The sequence below is a fragment of the Epinephelus moara genome, chromosome 1 (genome assembly GCF_006386435.1).
Source record: "Epinephelus moara isolate mb chromosome 1, YSFRI_EMoa_1.0, whole genome shotgun sequence".
Lineage (NCBI taxonomy): Eukaryota > Metazoa > Chordata > Actinopteri > Perciformes > Serranidae > Epinephelus > Epinephelus moara.
This window is the reverse complement of record NC_065506.1, coordinates 29654552-29678980: the sequence shown is the minus strand read 5'-3', so window position 1 is coordinate 29678980 and position 24429 is coordinate 29654552. Positions and strand designations below refer to the sequence as shown.

At 41.7% G+C, this 24429-nt stretch overlaps 1 protein-coding gene across 2 annotated transcripts in view; it reads right to left on the bottom strand.

Annotated features, from left to right (window-relative positions):
- The window catches only part of fam189a1 (family with sequence similarity 189 member A1), a 153893-nt gene that overhangs the window by 23503 nt on the left and 105961 nt on the right, over nt 1-24429 (bottom strand). Inside the window, exons 3-4 of one of the 2 annotated variants that reach the window (XM_050065075.1) lie at nt 9569-9679; nt 3420-3584 (exon numbers count right to left, since the gene is read on the bottom strand). In XM_050065075.1, the coding sequence (XP_049921032.1) occupies nt 3420-3584; nt 9569-9679 (276 nt within the window). The remainder of the gene's footprint in view (nt 1-3419; nt 3585-9568; nt 9680-24429) is intronic. The other variant, XM_050065164.1, reaches the window with a different exon arrangement.

The window sequence follows — 24429 nt, the reverse complement described above, 5'->3', positions numbered from 1 at the left end:
GATGATTTACGGCCCCGGGCGGTGTAAGTTTAAAAAATGGGATGGAAATTAAATGTGTCTGCAAAGAGTGAATGGCACATTTTAGCATGGATAGTGTTGAGTGCTTTTTAAAAACAAAACTTTAAAACAAAGAGGAGCTGCGGGTGGTTTAATACTCAGTGTACCTGCTGTGATAATCCTGTGCTCTGGATATGCTATGTAATTTAGTGATGGAGGAACTATATGGCAGCTGCATCATGAGTTCATTAGGATCAGCGACAGCCTAACAGCCTATCTGAAATGGCCGAGGACTCTTGGGACTCGGCTATGACAGCTTCGTCTTAGACATAATTCAACACATCTGACCACTTTGGCACTTAATAAAGGTTTACGGCACCAATTCCCATATCTGTTTTAATGAGCTATGATCAAAATGACAAATGTGCTTGATCTTTCCTCTTTTCATATGCATGCTTCATCCTATGAAGTCTTTTATTTGGTTATCAATGTTTTATAATCAATCAGGGTCATAAAATGAATGGATATGATTGTCGTTATCCAATAAAGGCACAGTAGCACATACTGTATATCATTCCTGCAGACACTCTGAGTCAAGATAATCTACCGAGATCATGCACTCGCAAACTACAGCCAGCCCAGGCCGGATACACACTGCATACTAAGAGGTCTGCCTCTTGGGGAAAGACAAATGCTGTTGCCATTCTCCACTTCCTGCCCAATTAATCTGCGACTGAACGCTTTCAGTGCTTTTTATTTTACGTTGTTCGGCTGTTCTCACATGGGATACATTGCACAGTGAGAGGGGGAACTTGGAGACATCGGTTTAGACTCAATGATTTCAGCAATTGAAAGACAATTATTTTTGAATGACTACTGACTTTTACTCAAGTTGATGATAACATCTGATAAGAGAAATAACAAGAGTGCTCTGGTAGAGTCTGCAGCCATGTTAGCAGCTCTGTGAGGCAGTGCTTTAAGATATATGTCAGCATCATGTTGGCAGCAGGTATAATGTTTACCTTGTTAACCTTTGTTTAGTGTGTATATATGTTATGTTTCATCCCTATATTTTAACTTCTGCGCCATTTTATTCCTTTTTACATATCATATATCAGGAGATAGAGTGGGCTGTCACTCATCGGAAGACCTGCAGTTTAATCCCCAGCTCCTCCAGTCCGTATGTTGAAGTATCCCCAGGCAAGATACTGAACCCCAAATTGCTCCCAGTGGCTGTGCCATCAGGGTGTGAGTGTGAGTGAGTGTTAAACTGAGCAGGCAGCACCTTGTGTGGCAGCCTCAGCTACCACTGAATGGGTGAAAGTGACAAGTAGTGTAAAAGTGGTTTGAGTGGTGACTAGAAAGGCTCTATACAAGTTCATATCCAATTACCGTGTGATTTCGAGATTACACCACGTTTGTGTTTCATGGGGCTCAGTCACATGAGATAACCGAGGTCTGTATTTAACTCTAATTTACTGACATTATCCCCCAGATATGATGTCAAGGCTCTGCATAAAGATAACAATATGACCCCAAATCACAGAGATGCCAGTTTGCACAGGACTAATATTATCATATGAAGTATAATTTTCTATGGAATTTCTGCTTGACAAATTATGGACAAGGCAAATTTGCATGGAGTTAAGATGACAGATGACCCCTGCAATTACTACAAATTACTGGTCCCCATGTAGCACTAGTCTCAGGCAAACAGGGATTAACGTTGTTTTACTTGCATGATTTTCTTGTTATACTCAGTGCTGGGCAAGTTATTCTCACAGTGTTGGGGGTATCACGGTACAAAAGTAATGCGTTACATTTGCATATTATGTTTTAGCAGTAACAAAGTAATTTAACACATTGCTAGTCTCTATATACAGACTGTACATTCAGTGAATGTAGAGTAGGCAAACCCCGGAGATCTTGCCTCCGGAAGAAGAGCGGAAGAGCCTTGGTTTCCGGTTGTAGGCTGTTTGTAGTCCACGTGATATTGACCAATCACGTTTGAGCCGGCTGCAGTTGTTGCCAGGTTAAACGGTCCGTGCGGTGAACTAACGAGGCGGAACATAATTGGCGTCACTGCAAACTCTGAATCCATCGCAATGGTTCAGCATATTTACTTATTATATATAAACGGAAGTCGGAAACGGAAATTTGCCTCCTCCGCCCAAATCAAACCGGAATGCCAAAAAATCAGGGGTCTGCCCCCAGAGGCTGTATCGCCGTCTGCCGGAAGTCAGACGCCGAATACAGCCGATGGGTTCTGAGAATGACATATTGCCAACAGGATTTCAGGTAACATTATTACCAGCGCCACCCCTCTATAATGTAGCGACATGAAGTGACATGACAACACACAACAACCCTCAGGGAACATTTTTTCTGGTGGTGCACTGGCAAAATTGGCGCGGTGTAGATCATTGTGGTTGAATGAAAAATTAAAACAATAGACAGTTTATTTCGGGTGGTAGCTTGTTACGTGACTTTGTAAATGTAATAACATTACCTAAAATCCTGTTGGAAACGCAATATATTACTTTCTTACTGCTAAAACATAATATATTCCTCTAACATGTTACCCCCCCACCTTGTTTACACAATGAGCATTATTGAAAGCAGCCTGAGATCTAGGTTCTTAAACAAAAATCAGATGAAATTCATCCTTAAGGGAACATGAATGTCTGGACCAAATTTTACGGCAATCTACCCGACAAAAACACAGGTCAGCCTCATAGTGATGCCAGAGGGAAAGTCTAGGGACAAGCATAGTCAGCAGACTTCATCATCTCGGGACTTTGATTGTCTACAAAATTTCAGCTGACTGGCACTGCCATCCCTAGGGCAGTGCCAGAAAATGGAGAACTAAAATCATGAATGGTAATATCTGCAGAAGAAATTAAGTAGTTTGAGCATTTGTCTCCACACATCTATACTTCCATGTCTGGATTGCAAAAAAAAGAAGCAAATAAATAAACACACAGAATTCAATTTTGCAAATCAGATTTACACAATGTGGTTTGCTGTTTGAATAAAACTGATTTCCTGGAGATGTCTCTCAGTCTGGCTTCTCAAGTGGATTTCAAACAGTCACATGCAATTGTGACATGACAGAGTTTGGTTAAAGGCTGCATGAATCAACATCAACCATTTTCGATGATGCAAAAGAAAATATCACGCAGCGATGAAAACTTGCTATGATGTAAAAAGCACAAGGATACATCGGCAATGATTCTTTGAACTAGAAAACCCAAACAGTACATACAGCAAACTGTGTCCGTATTAAAAGTATTCTACAAGTTACCTCAACTTACCTGCAGTCTGAACACAGTCTGACTTATATATAATGTGTTTTTCACACTTGAAAACATCATCAGCTCTCACCATCAGCACAACACAAACACACGTTGACGCCTGCCCACCTTGAGTCGTAGGCGTATGGTGTTGCAGTCCCTCAGCGGATTCAGTTTCAGCGTCTCTCCCAGGTTGTTGCAGCTCGAACTCTGCTGCTGCAGCTCGCAGCACACACACACTCCATCGCTGTCAAACTTGAGCTGGGGGGGAGGAGGGGAGAACACACATCCACACTCATGCATGCACGCCACATACACAAAAACACACACACAGACACACACACAAACGCGCAAACACACACACACACAGACAGATGCACTGATCAGACCTGAGCTTGGTGTTCTGATGTGTTGTTGTTAAATTTAATTTGGTGGAGGATACACTCGATTTGAAGTGTATTTTTAGGAGAACACAGTCAAACAGAGAGACTAAACACATGTACAGAATTTATTGTGACCGCGCTGCACATGGCTGATCAGAAGTGTACAACAAAAGAAGAGTGGCTGTGAAATATGTGTAGCTACCCAGGGAGGGATGGAGGTAGAGCATACCTCTGCTATGTGTCCCAGATTGAGAGAAAGCAGGACATGAACCCAACAAGTATGGGTTAATTACATTGGGGAGAGGAGATGAGGAACGTTAGCATTTCAGTCACGACAGGGGGAGGGTCTCTGGGGAGCCACATAAAGCAGTGAAGTTGGTCTACGCGGCTGGTCCCACTTTTGTAAGGAGAAAAGCTGCTTCTGAAGTGGAAGCGGTCGGGTTAGTGGGTTGGTTGCTGGATGAATCACAAGGGGCGTCTTCAGTCATGAAAAAGATAGAAGACCCTGGCACTGTAAATTCAGCTTAAAAAATCAGCTTAGCATCTCATTATGAAAATGTGAAGACTGAGTGTTCTGTGTCCAACTACTTCTGATCACCAGCTGCACGGAGGAAGAGCTTAATACACTTATTTTGAAGTACGCTCTGCTGTTTTCCATGTGTTAACACCGCTGTTGGAGATGCCAGGGTGTAGAGAGCATGTTTCTGGTGAAAGCCACTTGTGAAAAACATCTTTTAAAATATTAAAGGGGAACTACACCCACTTTCAAAACTCATATGTTATTCCTATGGTCTAAAACAGTCCAAAAATATTAGTAAGCATGAACAAATCAAAAGCTAGAGCGCTATAACTCAAAGTTATGATGTCATAGGGTTTAAAGTCTGGAGCAATAAATGGTGAAAGATGTTACAGATGACAGTGAGAGCAGCCAGAGGAATGTACACTACACACTACAATAGAATAAATCTCATTTGGATATAAAAAAGAAAACAAACATTCTGTGGGTAACGCTCCATTCATTGTCTATGGAGCAGCTCCAGACTTAATACTCTATGACATCACAAGTTTAAGACTTATTTCTCTGGTTTCTGGCGTTGATAGAGAGTGGCTCATGTTCCCAAATATTACTGAACTTTCTTTGGCCATGGAAATAACATATTGGAATTTCCTAATTTTGATGTTGTTCCCTTTTAGGATCCAATTAAAGGGTAATTCCATCAATTTTACTCAGAGTTCGGCTCAGCTTGTGAAAACAGTTGTGTAATATCTTCAGTAGCTCTGGAGGAACTTCATCACATCTGAGGAAACAACCCTAGTGATGTCATCAGGGCTTATCTTAACTTTGGCTCAGAAACTACGGCTCAGTCTCAATCCTAAGTGCTATATCATAGGAAACTGGACTTGCTTGAGTTTCTTGAAGATGTTTCGCCTCTCATCCAAGAGGCTTCTTCAGTTCTAAACCTCTTGGATGAGAGACGAAACGTCTTCAAGAAACTCAAGCAAGTCCAGTTGCCTACGATATAGCACTTAAGATTACCATGACCTGGATGACTGAGAATCTTCACCGACATGCTTAATCTCAATACACCCTTATCCCCTAGAACTTTGCCCTCCATTTTGCATGCATGTTCACAGCTAGCAGTATGGTGTCCCGACTCTTGTTGGGATAGAGGGGTGGGGTAAAGTGTAAGGGCTGCATGGCCCTCTAAACTGAGGTTTGTCAGAGGCACTTTCCAAATTGATAGTTACAAGACATTTTCAGCAAGATGGCTGTATGAGCAACAAAAGAAACCTACAAATGCATTTTCTTTGATAATAAAGACTTTAAATATGATAACCATAGTTTGTCATATCAATGTATTATGGTCTTTTTGTTTATAACATAACATTGCTGATCAATGTGTGAATCACTTCGTGACATATTTCCATGTTGCATTCTTCCCCTTTTCATGACATATGTCGCCCGAAATTTAACTTATGTCCAGCAGTGAAGTTGCTTGTTTTTCGCTCCTCTAACATCAGTGCACACTAGCAGGTACATAGGAGCATGGGTTGCAAACGTTAGCTTACAGAGCACCACTAGTTGCCTGGTAATGAAGCAGAGTTCTTTTTTTATTTGTTGACTTGTTGACTGATTGCGTGAAACTGCAGTTATGAACAAATTGCTTCTCTGTCTGCATCAGAGAAATGGAAAAGTGTCATTGTGATAATACCATTATTGGCATAGTTAAGTCTGTTTATTCAAACACCACCAATGATGACACAGATGACATATCAGGGTCCTGAAGGGCTGTCCCATTTCACAGGGTAAGATTTCAACCATCCTTTGTAATTCTGCTCCGAGGGGCAAAAGTGCACTCAATACGAGGGATGGAGGTTAAAATAAGAAATCTGTAACATAAGACTTGTGTATAAAATTGAGGTTATGGCGTTTGAAATACAGGGGCATTACAAGAGAACAGATGGTCTAACAAAAAGAAGCTGTTGGCTGCATTTTGGGAAATGAAGGATCCAGCGTTTTGGGGAATACAAGGACTGACGCATCATTCACACAGTAGTACTTAAACACCGGATATGTGACAGATGCCATTCATTATGAATTTAACCTTAAAAAAAAACATGGCAGCATTGCCCACCATTACTCAAAGACTCAAACGTTGCCCAGAGGTACAATGTGGGGACGTTGAGAAAGGTTAAATCTTATGTCAAGGTTGTTTTCAAATCCACTCAACCTGCTCCAAACTAAAAATCGAGTCATGCTAGAAAAGAAAGGAAAATAGTGTGTATATTTGTTCCAAACTGCCACACTCAAAGGGTGGGGGAAAAGCTGTTTGTCCATCAAACAAGCCCTCCTGATGGAGTGTGCTGGCCTCTCTAATGTATCTATCTGTGTGAGGGCTATCTCAGTCTCTGCTGCTTTGATATTGAGCCCTCTTTTTTTAAACTGTCTCTTCTGAGTCTAGAAACTTTATGGCGGTGCAATACTAAATGGCTGCAGTGCTTTCAAAAGTTGTTTATCTGTGTTTTAGCTATTTTCGACTCTGGCAAAGATGGATGTGATAATCACCAGCCATTAGTCACTAACAGACAAATAGTTCGGTTCACTTTTGATGTTGACTCAGTTCTGCAGCCTGCTCGGAGCAGAAGTGCCGCCTGTCAGCCTGCCATGTGTCGACAGTTATAAATTTAAATGCGGACTCACATGCAGGCGACAATAAACACATGCTTATTACTCAAAACAACAAAATTCAAGTCTTGGACCAATCTCAGGCTTTTATTTACAGGTTTATGGCATAGTCACTACATGTGTTCAGGATGACATGTCAGTTATTTGATCCATACCATGTGTTGTTATTTTGTATATACTGATTATGTTAGGATGCTCAGCAACACCATCCTGTGGCAAGTTAGTGGCACTCTAGTTTTGTTGTTGTAGATGTTTTTAGCTCTATGTCGATAGCTTTTTAACTTACAGCAGATATTCATACATGAATGGATATATAGGAGAGTGTCAGTGATCCAGGAATATAAAAATCATACTGATGGACAGTGGTGGGGGGCCATGGCTTCCCTGATACAATTGCTGACCCACCCTGGCTAAAGAATAATTGGAGGCTGATATTACTGTCTTTAAGAGTCATTAGCCCTTTTTAAACAGGAATTGTGCAAATTTGCAGGAAAGCCCAATCAGTCTTTTTTCAGCATTGGCAGTATAAAAGCAAAACCGGGGAGTGCTGCAAAATGCCGCCTACCTACTTTTGTTTATACAGAATGCGCCTTTTTCGGGGCAATGGGGGGCGTGAGCAAGTAACAAAACGTGTAGCTCAGTGTGTGACGTAAACAGTGACGTGGGAGGGAAGCCGCAGCTGGTCAGCCCTTCGGCGATTCTCTCGTAAGTCGGCCCATCTTTCACCGTCCCCGTCATCTGATGGTTAATGGCCTCTTCATTTGCGAGGGCAAGGAGGGTGCACAATTCCTTGTCTCCCCAGTTGCTCATCTTTACAGTGTCTGTCAGGTTTGTGTTTCCCTCTTGCTACTAGCTGCTCGCTAATTCCTGCTATCAGCTGTTTCCTGTTTATCCACCGCCAGTGGCTCGCACGTGCGGCGTCATCAACAGCTCCTCCCACAAGTCTTCAACAGCCCCTCCTGTTGCGGAAGGCCACCTCGTTCTGTTTAAACTAAAAGGGTTCCGTCAATATGTCTACCCTACGAGGCGGAAAATTGGGCACCTTGGATCAATTCACCAATCTAGCTCTGTGTGTCTAAACACTCGCAGCTTGCCGGCAAAATGGCCCAATATTTGCGTAAAATCCGGCCATGTTAAAGGGGCTTATGGCACACTCATTTTTTAAGATAGTGCAAAGGAGTGTGGTCTCGTGAAACTAGACGACATAAGGCATCCATTCCCAATGTGTTGGGAAATAATGCTTTAAAGTTAGGCTAAATTTTGCAGAGATACACCTGGTCTAGCTACTTTCAAAGGGCTCCCTTTAACTCTCACTTCAAGATATCTGAATGAAAATGGCTTCTGGGTACCCATGAGTATCCCCTAAACTTAACAACCTTTCCTCCGGATAAACGTTTTGTTCCTTACAATCAATGAACGCCTTCAAATTAAAGCTGTGTGTTTTAAGAAAAGGACAACCAGCCTATTTAATGAACAATGAATTGCCTAACACATGTATGAATACATAATACAGGACTGCTGTGGAACTCAAGGTGTTAACTGTACCAGTATTAGTCTATGCATATCACATGACTAGTGACATCAACTGTAAAATATGAAACCAAAGTATATCAGTGTGCGATTCCTTAACTCTTATATTGACATAATTTGCAACTAGCCTCTTAACTTCAACAGCATAAAAGGATTCCTGAAGTTCAGTTAGGGCTTTTGGTTTTGGTCTGCCATCCAAGATTTTCATTTTTTCCCTGTGAAAAATATCTGGGGATGCCACTGCTGATGGAGCACTCTGAGCCTCAGGAAATCTACTTTATCTTTTAAGCCTTTATTTTTTTTAACATTTTGGCAAATCCACACCATGTAAAGTCAAGTCTGAGATACTGGTAGCACTGGAAACAGTAAGTTTCCGTCTATGATTGTGTGATGTCTGTGTGTGTTATTGCTGAGAACAAGGGGTGGGATTTTTGATGCATATTGGATCATCAGATTCAGACATTTGACATTGATCACCTCGTTACAATGCAAAGTTCTTTTGGGAAATCTTGGTCTTGGCATTCATGTGGATGCTACTTTAATGCACCACCCAGCGAAACAATATTACACACCAAGCACACCCCCTCAAGGCAACAGCACTCCCTGATGGCAGTGGCCATCCACAGTGAGGCGTCTGACCTGAGAAGGCAAGGACACGGGATCTCTGGGGGTGTACTGTGGTGTCTGGCACCAGGGCGTTGGATCCTTTGAGTCCCGTGGGTTCTTAAGTGGGGTACCAGCACACCCCAATGATGCTCAATCAGATTGGGAACGAGGGAATGTGGAGGCCAGGTTGAGGCCTTGAGCTCTGAGTCATGTTCCTCGGGGTATTCCTGAACACTGCCATCAGGTAGTACCGATGGGACTGAGGAGGGGTACGTGGTCTGTAACAGTCTTTGTGTGGGTGGTGCGTGTCAGGCGGCATGAATGTCAGGACCCAAGTTTTCCCAGCAGAACATTGCATTGTAACAAGATGACTGACGTTATTCACTTCAACCGTCAGTGGTTTTAACACTGTGGCTGATTGGTATATATTTAGACAGTATGAACTTTTTGAAGCCTCTCAAGCTGACAGCCTGATTAAATGACTCATTAACATGGACATCTTTTCGTCCACCCTTTTCGAGTGCGGGGTATAAAGTTGTAGAGTGCACGGGTTAATGTCCAGTTAGTCTCACCAGCTGACAGTCCTCCAGAGAGTTGACCAGCTGAGCGTTCTGGCAGGAGAGGATGGAGCCCGCCAGGTTTAGCATCACACACACAGCTGACAGCAGCATGAAGAATGTGATCTGTGACAGAGAAAGAGAGGGAGGAGAAAAAAAAGAACGACATCACGTCAAAAAGCTGCTGCTTCAACATTCACATCTTTCTGATACCGCGTTTGAACGCAGCTGTAATACAAGAGGCGGCGGCGCGGAGCACTTCTCCAATCGCTCGTCACTCACAGTGATTTCAACAGATCACCAAAGAGGAAATTAGCACTGATGTCAGGAGAAATCAATAACCTGTTCCTCCACAGAACTCCAGTCTGACGGCGAGAGGAATCATAATCACAGAAAAGCTTTTTACGCGATGACATAAACAACTTATTGTCAGATGGAAATTCTCGACCTGCGGCAGGCTATTTCTGTCTTCCTCGACACCTGAACAGTTGTGTTACAGCTAATGTCTTTCAGTCGCTATAAAACAGACACACATGCACACACACTAACACCAGTCTCAACAGAGCTGATATTTCTCCATGCTACAAGCCGATAGCGCTGGCAGTTTAGGCCTAATGTACTTTCACACCGAAGGTCTCCTTGGCCCCTTTTTCTTCAGGGTAAAGGCTTCTTTTTATTTCCTGGCTGACAGCCCCGTGGATATCAATCCCCTTAACAGAAATATGGCTACCATTTCTTGTACTTTAAATTACAGGTCAAGCGCAACGGAAAGAGTTTTAAAATTGGCAACAGACAACCAGCTCTCTCTGTCCAGGAAACTGCAAACACGGCACTATCATTTTCTGCACCGACTTTACAACTCTTGGTTTTGTGGGGACACGACGTCTGCGTTTCACAAGCTCATAATTGAGGAATTTAATTAAAAATCACAATCACTGCCTATTTTGCTTTCACAAAGAAAAAACCCTGGAACGGTATTGGTGGAGGACATAAAGGGCACTTGCAGGAGGAGTTTGACGGCTTTAAAGGTTATTGAGAACACACATACACAGATGGAGAGGAGGAGAGGAGGACCAGGGGGCGGAGAATGGAAGGAAGTGGAGGTGGCATGTAATAAACAGATGGAGCGATAAATTTAAGTGCTTTTCACCATGGCAGAAAATTGAAAGATTGAGAGGCTGATGGGCAAGCTTTATTTATTTTTATTTATTTATTTATCCTTTATTTAGTCAGGAAGGTTCCACTGAGATACAAGATCTCTTCTTCCAGGAAGTCCTGGTCGACGCAGCAGCATGAGCACTTTCACATAAAACAGTTTCACATTAGAACATATTCAGTGCATAAACACAACACAAGGGAAATGGTAAAAGAGGAGAGGCACACAGGCCATACCTGTGATATTTAACACATTCCACCTAAGTAAAGGATTATATAAAACATGGAGGAGCATCTCTGGATGGAAATCAGAAGAGAGAAGAGCGACGCAAGTTTTAAACAATCAGACACAATACAGACAGTATTGGAGAAGAAGAAGAGAAGACAGACTCTGTAATCCCATGGTTCATCGGTGGTGATCTGATTAATAGTTTGTTTGCAATCATGTGACTATTATGACACTTTAAATTAAGACGGAGGGCAGGAAGTGATAAATCCATATCATATACTGCGTGAACTGGAAATAGAAGAACGTAACTATGTAAAAGGGTCGGATGAACCTACAGGCAGCTGGTATCAGAAAATGGAATGTGGATGTGATCCATACAAAGCGAAGAAACTTAAATGATTTGTGTAGTGTGGAGTGATCATCAATAAAAATTATCTTCTCCTCCTCCTAACATTACTAATGTTACACAATAGCTGATGAAAGAGTACAGGAGTCCAATGGGCTAATAAGTCTTTCATGTGCGGTTCAGCCAACAACTGAAACAATTGCCTTCTTGTTTTTGGCCAGGTGAGACAAAGTAGACTAACAATAATGAATGTAGTTACCATGACATCACCCATTGGTTTGTACACTCCCACTTTGGGCCTCAAGTTGAGCAATTATGCTGTCGCCATCTTAGTTTTTTGGAGCCAGAAGTGACCATATTTGGAAGAGGCGCAGGCGCTGTGAAGGAGCGAAGGGATGGACTTGACTGAGAAGGCGAAGATGACTAACGCAGAGGCCCAAACTTAATTGTGTTTTATGTATTATAACTTTAAGCCTTACTAAAATTAAAATGGGTGAATTACACAGTTGTCATATACTAGGAAATTAGACATCGGGACGAAAACTGCTTTTTGTACCAGGCTGTAAACATTTTCATTTCTGCTGTAAAGCTGGTATTTTAACATGGGACTCTATGGGGACTGACTGACATTTGGACCCAGCCTCAAGTGGCCGTTCAAAGAACTGCAGTTTTTGGCAATTATGTGTTGCCTTTGTTTTTAAGCCCCGGAGGATGCCACTTGATTTCAGCTCAGTGCATGGATGCACCACAGTCAGGCTAACGTTACTAGCTAACATTAGCTAACATTAGCCACTATTCTCTACCTACTAGGTCAACCGTTCCCAGAGGTCTGGCGAAACTATTAAAACACAGAGGAGAAGTTGTGTTTTTACAGCACACTGTTACTGCATCCAACTCGAGGCATGCTGAACACAATGCTTTAATGTTTACATTTGAAATCAGTCGACTCCGCTTCTCCATACTAAAGAAAAAGGGTTTTGATCCACATCTGCTGCTGTTTCTTGATGAGTTTTTCTATTTATTCTCCGTCTACATCAAGTGGCCTTTTTTTTTTTTTACTAACTTGATAGATTGGCACCGTCATAAACAACGCAAATCATAAGCATTTGTGCAGTGTTGTGGAGTGTTTTTTTCTCCGGTTGCCTGCCTGCCATCTGGACAGAGAACCAATGTATGACATCACATGCAAAGAAACAATTAGCATTTCATTTGAAATATCTGGTTCTCTGGTTGATCAGCTACACGAGAATGCGATCAAGCCTGCAGAGGTTTTGAATAGTGGCCACAGTCAAATCTGCAGGTGACATGACACAACTTGGCCAAGACAGACTTTTGATACACAAATTATGTCCGCTATAAATATCTTAAACATACATCTATGAACCGCCAAGATTTCTTGTGTGCCATCAGTGTTTTTGTACTACAACCCAAAAACCTGAGGAATTCTTTTTAGAACCAAGTGACCATTGATGGATGACATTTTGAAACACATTATCCAGAAATAGGATGATGTGGCAATCATCATATGGTGAGATTTTCCATAATATTTACCAGTTTTCTCAAACTGAATCATAAATGAGACTGCAATAGAGGGGTTCGTGCATCTAAAATAACCTTTATCAAATTAACGAGCAATATTCGAACAGACCAGCAAAGAGCAGTGAGCGAGCTTTACCTCCCCAAAAAGTCTGGAACATTAAGATCCTTTGCTTCCACTTTGGTGTAAATCATGACCTGACTTATGAGCATGAATGTATTGTTTTACCTATTTACCTTTAATAAAACCAGGAGTTAAAGACTCATTGAGACTAAGAATCGCCTTTTCAAGAGTGTCCTGGCCGAGACAGGCAGCGGCCAAATAACACGGTTGCAGATATAAAACAAACATATAACAATTTAAAATTAAAACAAAAATGGAAACTGTGAGAAATGTGCAAAGTTTACCGTCATGACTGACGACCTTCTGCGTGATGTTATCTGACAGCGTTGAATCGGGGGACTTTTCCAGCATTCCCAAAGCTATTTAATTAAGCTCATTATTGAGTATGAAGGGGGAAATTTCATCTACTTTCACTTTGGGGAGACTTACTTGCAAAATCATAAACATTAAAGATACATCCTAGAACACGTATACATAAATGTAAAGCTCCCAGCTTCAGCATCATTATTAAACAGTGGATCAAATGCTGACTGATGGTAAAAATGAGACTGATTGAGCCACATATAGGCAGTATATTACCAACATTATGGAATCACTTCACATATCAACATGACTGAATCAGATGTTCTGTCAAGTAAATTTAATTTGCATTTGAAAATTGAATCATAGGGGCTTGTGGGGAATATGGTACACCGTCACCTTGACAGAACACTAATTTCATTTTATCGATGCCGCCGTAAGCGGCAGCCACGACTGATTTTCTGCACACTTTGATAAAGTTTGGAAGTGCTGATGTTTTTCACGCAGACTGATGGGATCTGTCTGCTACCGTGGCAAAACAGAGATGGACCATATAAATTAATATGGAGCATCTCTTCATTCATAGTGATGAGTGTTTTTGAAGCTCACTAACGGAGGTTTGTGAAAAGCAGCAATATCACTAATGCAGGGATGTCTTTGGACTTTAAAATCATCAGACAAGTTTCTGCTGCCAACTTGGATTTATTTCCTTTCATGCAGGATACAACAAGCAAAGCCGAGTGCTCTGCGATGTGAAAATTAGATGCAGAGGAATACTGTAACGGCTGGTTCTATAATATCCAGAGAGAGACAGACTTTTGTCATAACATCCAGGCTGGCTCATATCGATTACTAAGTGTGACAGTAATAACTTTTTCAGCTCTGCAGAAGTGAACAACAAGCAGAGAGCATCGTCATTAGTTCACGTGGGAGTGCAGGAGCGTTTAAGTTGAATGGTGCCATGACAATAACTATCACAACGAGGATACTGTAATGCACAAAGCTTTGACAGTAAAAGCTCTCGCTCTGACACAAAGGCCATAAGTTGTATTTTAATGAAACCTCTCTGGATTTGCATCGTCGCCAGGCGAGCCAGTCGGATACAATGCTGCGCCTCAAACAATAACCAGCTGCAATTCCAACTGAGGAGAAAACAATCTCTCTTTATCAAAGCTCCAGTGACTGCCGGAGAGCGCTGCAATGGTATCACACTACTTTAAAGGATATTTAATTTTTTGTTGTGTGCATTTGCATAATTGTCATAGGAATCTGTGTCAGATCTTCCAATTACTCTTTATTGTAATCTGCAGCCACAATGAAAAGCACACAACCATGAAACAACAAAGCCAATGCCACCATGCTGATTCAGACATACATGCTGGCAGAATTATGGTTCTATGGAACAATGGCAGAAAAGTCCCACAAGAAATCCTTTTGATATCCAGACAGTTGTCTCCAGGCCTGTGTGACCCGGGTGTCACCTGTGCGTCCCCCACGGTTTCTCTCCGCTGAGCTGATTGTCACGCCTGGACCCACATCGATGCCTTCTCATTACCATGTAGGAACACATAGCACCGTTTAGCAGCTAGTCATTAATTACTGCAGCGCTGCCCTCTGCATGTCAAACAGGTAAACACACACGCGGTTAGCTATGCACGTGCCGCTCGGTCGCAGCAACAGCTGAGGCAGATTTACGCCGCGTGTCATCAACACATCGTTTAGCGCTCACTGCGGAGGACAATACACCACAATATAATCACCATTCATCTCCATGACACACACTCATAGATTACGATATGAGACCCAAGGTTCAGGAGTATCACTGTAATTCTCCATAACTGTCAGTGAGGTGAAAATCATTTGGCTTTAGTTTGCCTCTTACTATCATTCATCAAGCTGCAGTAGTTCTTCAAACTGCAGGGGAAATGGATGGTGTTCTGAATGGACCACATACAGTACGTGGTGAAAGCACAGACTGGTGAGAGTTTTGTTCTTGTGCACTGGAGAGACATCGTTAGGAGGGCCACAGCTAAAGAGGTATAATCTTAAAGGTGCCCTGTGGAGTGTCTGACCACTCGTAGCGTTATGGAGCAATTTTATGACTTGTTTGTTTGCTCTCATGCACAAGATACACATGCACACAATCACATTACTCCTCTGATCCACAGGTGGTGGTAACGTGCCAAGAAACACAGCAATCTGTCAAGAGAAGCAGGGAAGAAGAAGAGTGACTAGTGCTAACTTGTCAGCCCAGTCGCAATATGAAAATGTTGGTATTAGTCTTTTACGTATCAAATCAACATTCGTACATGATGTAATATACAAACTGACTTTGTCATTGGGAGGTGGTGGGGACGATGGATGATGTGTCATCTAGGCAAGATGGCTGCCAAGTTGCAGCCTACTGTTTGAGACCAACAAGCAAAACCAGTTGTGTTTAAGCAAGTCATTGCTGTGTTTGCAGTGGCTTCATAGGTTCCAATTGACCCTTCACTAGTCCCGCCCCAGGACGCAGACTGGCCAATCATATTGTAGAATCAGGCCGGCTCAGACCAGGGTCCGACAACAACACAGCTGTGGTCCATTGACTCTAATGCAATCATTTCAGATTTCCTTCATTTTCAGGCTGGTTTTGTGGATTTGGAGCTAAATGTTGTGCCTGGGGCACGTCGTGTATCAATGATACTCGTTACCTGGAGAGGCTGGAAAAAGATATTTTAAAAGATATTTAAAGCTGAAACATGATCTTTTCCTATCCATATCCAAATGTTTTTTGTGCCTAAACTTAACCACACTCTAACCAGAGCACTGTTGTAACTTAAGTTTTAATGTATCTGCTGGAGAAATATCATGCAAATGTAATGTAAATGTAATGTGTAATGTGTTTGCAGAAACGTACAGTGGCATAATTTTTCCTGGTGAGTAGGTTGAGTCAGTAAAAATAGATGTGCACAATGCAGGATTTAAAATACCTAAAAATCAGCTGTGTAAATGTTTTTATTAGAAAGTAATTGCATTCAATACATTTGCTAGACCTCAAGGATAATGAGTTTTTGGTAACACTGAGCGTAAACAGAAACTCTGTTTATTTAAAAGAAAACTCCACAGGCCAAATGTTAAACATTTTGTGAAATATGCTTATTCTCTCCCCAGTGGAGAGTTATATAACACGATTGATACCACTTTATCTGTTAAATATGAGGTCAACAGGTGAATTGAAGTTTTTACATTTGGGCATTTCGACAGACTGAACAAACAAGAGATAACATTTCAATTAGTGAGCTTTAGAGGTGCGTTTTGTTACCTTTGGACAGAGCTGGAGCAGCTGTTTCCCTGTTGCCAGTCATTACTTAAAGCTAAGTTAACCATCTGCTTGCTGTAGCCTCAATGGAAAAACAATGCCAATTCAACAATTAACACTCTTAACATCTGCATTTACAGTTAAACTTCAATACATGTGTCCTAGTCACAAGGCAAAAATAGATGCCTGGCTTTACTTCACACCCATCTTGTCCTTCTATTGTGCAGCTCTCCTCATCCATCTGTGCCGCCGTCACCACCACCACCACCAACACCAACAAAAACCCAAGCTCATTCATCACCTTTGTTTATTTGAAGAAGCATGAATCAGAGATAAGATAAGCATCTCAGTGGGGGAACTGGACTGATGCAGCAAACAGTAATGGGCTTTCAATGTTTCATTAAAAGCCAACTAATAAGAAATACACAGATATTTAATGGAAGTAAGAACAGAGGACAGTGGGGGCTCGTATATCATCAACTGACAATTTCAGCAGTATTTTAAGCAGCAACGAATGAATATTTTATTAGGAGTATATGCCCTGAAGCTTGCACACATATATGCAAAAAAACCTGCCATGTAGTTGAGCTCTAACAGGACATTATACATATTTCATATATATTTACATACAGGTATGGATTGTGCAGATGAGGCCATGTGCTTTACTGTAAAAACACATACCTGGTGCAAATCTCACAATGTGCAAAGTATACTGTAAGAGTACTATGTTAAGAGTAAAACACAGGTGTATAAAAATAGCCTTCACATGTGTGTTAACTCTACTGATTATCTGCTTTTGTTTCATGAAGGCAGATGATGAAATTCCAACACTGTCAAAGCTAAGAGTGCACCTCTTTCTCACAGCCTCACAGCTTCAATAGGGCATACGCCACATATCTAACAAGGAGGTGTGTGCTGTACAGATTGTTTTATAAGATAAGTGATTTGAGACTGTATTGTTTGTCGATGCTGCTTCTTGTCCTCATTAATCACCTTTTTTTGTTTTTTAATCCTGAGTGGTAAAGCGAAAAGCAATTTGAACAATAAGGTACCTAATTGACTTAATAGGAGAAAATGTTTTCAGCTCTACAGCAGATTGTTGGTTGATTAGTCTATTAATGGAAAATTAACTGGCAGCTGTTTTAATAATCAATTCCTTCATTAAGTTGTTTTTGAAGCAGAAATGCCAAACACTCTCTGGATTGAGAACTGGGGATTGTAAAACACATCTGGGCATAGGTTTGTCGCCCCCGACAGAAACATAAAAAGTAGCACAGGACTTTTCATTCATTCATTTTCGGTAACCGCTTATCCTGTTAGGGGTCACGGGGGGCTGGAGCCTATCCCAGCTGACATTGGGCGAGAGGCGGGGTACGTCCTAGACAGGTTGCCAGACTATCACAGGGCTGACACATAGAGACCCACAACCCACATTTATCTCACGTTTACACCTAAGGGAAATTTAGGCCATGTTTACACGAAAACGGTCCACTGAAAACAGAATCCTTTCTCATCTTCGTTTTGAAAAAAGTACTGCATTTAGACAACAACGTTTCGTTTTGAAAAAAGTACTGCATTTAGACAACAACGTTTTGATAACAATCGATGTGCACACGGATCTGCAAAAATGACCAAAAACGCTGCAGTATACAAGCCAGGCCAGTAGTTGGCGGTGTGACGCTTACGCTTCCCTCTACAGAGCAGCGATGTATAAACAAACAAAATGGCAACTGCACGAACGTTTGTCTGGACGGACGACGAGCTGGAGTTGCTACAGTAAATCTGCACTATGATGGGGAAGCATTGATCAATTCAACAGGGTGAGCAGCACAAGCAGAGCTCGGGAGTCCGCCATTGTTGTTGTGATGGTCGACTTTCTCGCACATGCCTAGTGACTGGAACCGTAATGCACATGTGCGAAAAGTCTCCGTTTTCAGAGGAACTGCATATTGCAAGTTTACACGACAAAAAATTGCCCTCTGGAACCCGTTTAAAACGTTGCATTTTCAGGCACACAAAACGCTGCTGTTGTGTAAACGATCGGCAAAAACACAACTAAAGTTTACTGTTTTCAGTTGAAATCGTTGTCGTATAAACGGGACATTAGAGTCACCAATTACCCTGTATGTCTTTGGACTGTGGAAGGAACCCCACCCAAGGTTCAAACCCTCCACCCCAGGTTTGAACCAGGAACCAGCTTGCTGTGGAGCAACAATGCTTATCACTGCACCACTGTGCCACCTTTCATTTAGGACTTTTATTTTGACAAAATTAAAACTCGTACAACATAAATTGATGCAAAAAAAGGCACAAAATAGTACATATTAAGTCACCAGAAGTGTTTGATGCTCAAAATTTTCAAAATTGGTATTTTTTTCCTATAAATTCATTTTTGTCCATTTTTAGCACCTTTTGAAGTGTCCACATGACATATGCATGGTATCCTTGTTTCAGCACAAACTCAAGTGTGACTTATCACGTTGTCAGCAAGTATAAAGCTGCCAGGAACCCAAAACGCAAGGTACAGTGATGCAAGTGACATTATAAGTATCATATTTATACACATAAATACAGGGGGAAAATGGAAGAAATTAAACTACTGTAAAACTTTAAATAAAAGCATAGTCCCAGTTAAATGCCCAATCCCTTTTACTAGCCTGGTGTGGCTACATATTTTGACAAATAAGCGCCGGTCTCAATTATACACCTGGTCTGGGTGCCATGTAGTTCATTTTTATAAAATGTCTTTGGATGTATAAAACGGTTTGTTTGCTGTATAAAACAGTCTGTTTACATGTAAAGTGATTTTATTCCAATTGGTTTTTATGCCTTTTTCATTCAAAGTCTGTGTGTGTAAACACTGAAATATGAATAATTCAAAGTTTTACATTTTCTATTTAAAGCTATGACATAAATGAGATACCTCGTAAAAGCCCCACATCAGCACGTTCAACTGTAATGTAAACAAAGTTACGTTATTAGAGAAATTCAAGAGAATCCAGAAAATAATCTGCAGATCGATCAATGATGAAAATCATTGTTAGTCACAGGACCAGGGACAGGCAGTTTTTTTGTTTCTTCTCTGCCAAATCTGTCGTCAGGCAGGTGCAGACCGGTGTGGCTAAATAACTGCCACAACACTGTCCCCTCTACAACCACAGCAGTAGATAATGCTAATGTGGTATGACAATGAGATATGAGCTCATCTGTAGAGCAGCAAACAGTGACTGAACTATGGGATACAACAACATTCAAATCAGCCTCTTTAAAAAAGACAATGCAATACAATAATGATGTGCATGTGGGGTTTAACCCTGTGGAGGTGCCTCACAGCAAGATAATTAAAGACTGGACAGTTTTGATCAGATGGGAATTATACAAAGCGAGAATGTGAGACACTGTTAGCATCCTTTGACTGCAGCACAAATTAGTATTTAGTCTGCAGCAGCACTGCGACACAGCGCTATTTATTTTAAATTATCCCTGAGCCATGAGAGTTGGAGGCGGTGTTGTTTTGTTTTTGCTCCGGCTCAGGAGATCACAAGCCCTCTGATTCAGTTTCCTTCTGACACTGTATATCAATCCTCAGGCCCTGCAGAGCTCCGACACATCTGCGAACAACAGACACTTAAAGGACGACAGGAGATCACTTCTGAATATTGATCAAGAATCAACACTGTCGTATATCGGTCTTAGGGACTTAAAGTGATCTTCAAGTAATGTAAAGAATATGCTAAAATACCCCCAATCTGGGAGTGAAACCACAATCAGTAAAGAAAACACTGTGTTTCTGCTGGTGTGTGCCCCACTGACTTTATAAACACACAAGAGAAAGCAGATCGGGGCTGCAACAGCTGGTTCTCATTGGTTCCCTCCGCCACTTTCTACCCCTCTGCTCCCTCCTCCCACCGAGGGCCGTGGCGTGTATTCTAATATGCATGTGTGACCACATCACCAGGATTAGTTGTGATAGGAGTGGAGTGACCCAGAGTTCGGTGCCGGTCGAAATAAACAGTGGAGGTGTTGATACTAACTCTCGGCAGCAGAACCCAGGGGACATCACACTAAACCAGACGTAACGACTTCCACAGACCCCTAATCCAGCTGGGGAATAGCTTCATCACAGGAGCACACGTCACTTTAGACCCCCGTTCAAGTATATGTGCTTAGAGATATCTGGACACACATATGCAGAAAACCCGACAAAAACACTGATGCGAAGCTCATGTTTTACCAGCAAGTTCAGCAGAAAATGAAATTTACCCATAGTATATAAAAGCGTTGTTTACAGTGCCGACTCTGTCTCCTAGAAATTATGTTAGTAAATTACTACAATGCTTTCCTAATTATGTTGTGGTGTAATCATAAGCACTATCTGGGTTCTGCTCAGAGACAATGTTTCTTTGAGTTAATGGAACATTACATTTAGGCACCGTGCTGGAATCACAGGGAGGTAATTGGGTGGGATAGCAGACATTGAAAGTGCAGGACTTTGAAACTAGAATCCAGGGTTTGTGTCCAAGTAACGCTGTAGTAACCACTAGTGGATACTGTATTGCAAGATTGCCTACTTGGACGAAAAACAAGTTGTCAGTGAACATTTTAGTATCAACATTTTTGCAACTATCCAGGTATGTTTATTTGCAATATTTCATAATTTAAAGGTCCAGTGTGTAGGATTTAGGACTGGCACAAATAGAACACAATATTGAAAGCTATGATTTCATTTGTTTATAATCACCTGAAAAAAGAATCATTGTGATTTTGTTACCTTAACCTGAAACGACACCGGCGTGTGGCATGTGATGTGAAGCGTGTCAAGTGCTGCCCCATACACACTTGACAAATCGTGCTGCAGCTTGTCAACAGACAACCACACAAAGTTAATACTACTTTTACTGAACGATCTGTGCTTCCTCCACCTGTGCATTAGCTTAAAACCGTGTGGACATTCCCTAATAAAACTTGATTTCTCACCAAATGAGTCAATCTCCAGAGCCATGACTCACCAGGCAATATCTCTTTGGCCATTGTCTTTATAATGACCGGATTGTGGGTCATTTAGCTTGGGAATTTATTGACCTCAACGAGTCTCTCCTTCTCCAGGCTTCGACAAACACAAGACAGCAACAGCAACAGAGTTTTCTGTATGAATCAGTGGTGAGGAGAGGAGTCGAGCTGCCGCAGGAGCAGAGACAAATGGTATATACAAGCAGAGGGTGAGTGGAGGAAAACTAAATTCTGGGGGCGGCGAGGCTAGAAATAGGTCAGTGGTGTAAGGTGCCGTGTCGGTGTGTTTTGGGCCCTCCCTTTGTTTTGTGTTTTCCCCTTTCTTTCTTTTTTCAGCGTGCAGCTGATCCTCATCATTCCTCATCAGCAAGGGTATAAATGAATAAAGGAGGAGTAGTGCCAGTGCCAGTGGGCCAGAAGGCTGTGACAGTTGTGTGTCACAGCCAATCCGGTTCCCTTTTGGAGCTCGTTTTTTGTTGGTGGTCCTTCTTTCCGTTTTCGTTTTAAATAAAATTCCTTTAAACTGGCGATTTGTTTTGCTTGCCTTTTTCTTTTTTTTTTTGAAAGATCCTGGACGAGCCCCCAAATATATTACGTCCCTGAGGTCTAGGAGAAGGGGGGGGAGTAACACGGTGAAATGGAGGGAACTTTCAGAAAAAGAACTACAGTAGCCCACAACTGACAAATCAAACACTGGCTTTAGATAGGGGCATTCATGTTTTTGTGTTGTCTACCATAGTTCTCCTACATGCTTAGCACATGGGAGAAGTTTCATTTCTGCAAGCTCACCGCTAGACGCCACTAAAACCTTCACACTGGACCTTCAAAGTTAGAAGAGCTATGGCGTTTGATGTGAAAATGTAAAAAGCCCTAACCAGAGCAAGTTTCTGATTTGTCCATTCTCAGCCAGTAGAACAACATGGCGGACTCCGTGGAAGAGAACCCACTCCATATATGAATATAAATGAATCATTCTTCATTCTAAGGTAACAAAAACACAACAATTCTCATTTTCATGTGATTATAAACCAATTAAAACATAGCTCTGAATATTATATTCAATTTCTGCCAATAGATGCCTCTAAGTCCTACACACTGGACCTTTAATAGAAAACGCAATTTGCTCTGCATTACTTTTACCTGAAAAACACATTTGCTGTTTCAAATAATTTGTATAAAAATGTAATTTCTAGGAAGCAAGGCTGTCACTGCACAGCAGACGGAGCACATTAAGATTAAATGCACTGAGAAGAGGCATGTTAAGAGCACCTTGTTTCCGTTAATTGATATATTCCTCATCAAGCAGAACACTGTGTTTGTGGAGGTCATACACACTAAATATTTTCACAGTAAGATAATGAAAGTAAGATAGAGAAATCCTGCACACATGTACCATAAGATGTTATCACAGCATTAAAGCTAGCTTCTCCTGCTGGCTCTATCTAATTGTTCTAGGTGGTCAAGAAAGAGTTGCAGATCTGTTTCTATTTCTGTAGCTGTTGACTGTAGGAGTTAAAAAAGAAAACACCTTGCCTCTTGACTTTGTAGGCTTTGATGTGCAGTCATGTTGACAGCATGTCAGACTGCATCTCCACAGGATGTGATGGATTAGTTCCTGTGGTTACAGACATCATGTGGAAGTTGCAGTCCAACACCTTTTATTGGCAGATGAGCCGTGAAACCAGCATCAAGCTCGCTGAGCTGCACCTTACATGTTGGAATACTTTTTGAATTTAACCTTTTAGCCTATTTAATAATATGAATTCATGGATCAAGTATGGCCCTCTGTCTCTAAACATCTACACGAGGAGAGGACAGATAATAGGTAATGAGACAGGCAGGCACTTGGCAGTATAAGGGAAGTAGGGGTGCTCCGTATAAGGAGGCAGAGGAGTTCGTCTGTGCCAGTGCTCACACTTATTGATTAAAACAGACCATGAAAGACAGCATCACCCCGAGGGTCAGTGGCTGATTAACCTCCACTTCTCAACATTTTAATCAACCACTGACCTCTAAAGGGCTAAAACAAGGAGGCTCTGCATCTCTGCTCCCCTCCAGGCTCGTGGTGGGGGGGCTGCTGTAATGAGACAGGCCTATAATGAACCCGGTCCCGGCAGACTCTCACACCACACAGAAGTACAGCAGGAACTTTGTAAAAGATGCTGTTTGCTCGAGGCGGTTCATTGAAAATCAAGGATGACGTCTCCATAAATGAGTAATAGGATGCAAAACACTGTCAAATATGTTACATTACACACAAGACATGTGAAACTAAATGTGACATCCAATTGATACCTTGAGGTTCCTCTCAGAAAAGTTCAGAAATCCAACAACCTATTGCTAATTCATTCAATATCCTACTGTTACATGAGGAGGATACATTAAGTAGCTTTACAACAACACATGTATGCCATGAAAGAATATTAAGTGTTGTAGAAAGTATTTCTAAATCAGTCCTGTCAGCATTACCTTTGTTAGCATGTTAGCCTCAAAACCTGTATGACTGGACCATGTGGTACCTTATTAACTAGCCTTATTCCACAGGCTAGTTAATAACATGTCGGGCAGGAAATCCAAAGTGTGGGATCATTTTGAGAAGGTGAAGGACGAACCCAAGGTGATATGTAAACTCATCTTCATTGGTCGACTACAAACATAGTCTCGTCACCAGACAATCAGAGATCTCCGCCTTCTGATAGTCTGAGGACACTCCTTTCTAAAGTGTGTTTAACACACTGGCGAAAACAGACGGCAACAAAGCAACGCCTCTTGCATTTTTGAAAAGGACACGCCTACTCGGAAATGTGCGCTCCCCCTTTTCTCGTCCGCAAGGAAACAAACACACAGAGAGCTTGAAAATGGATGCCGAGAGATT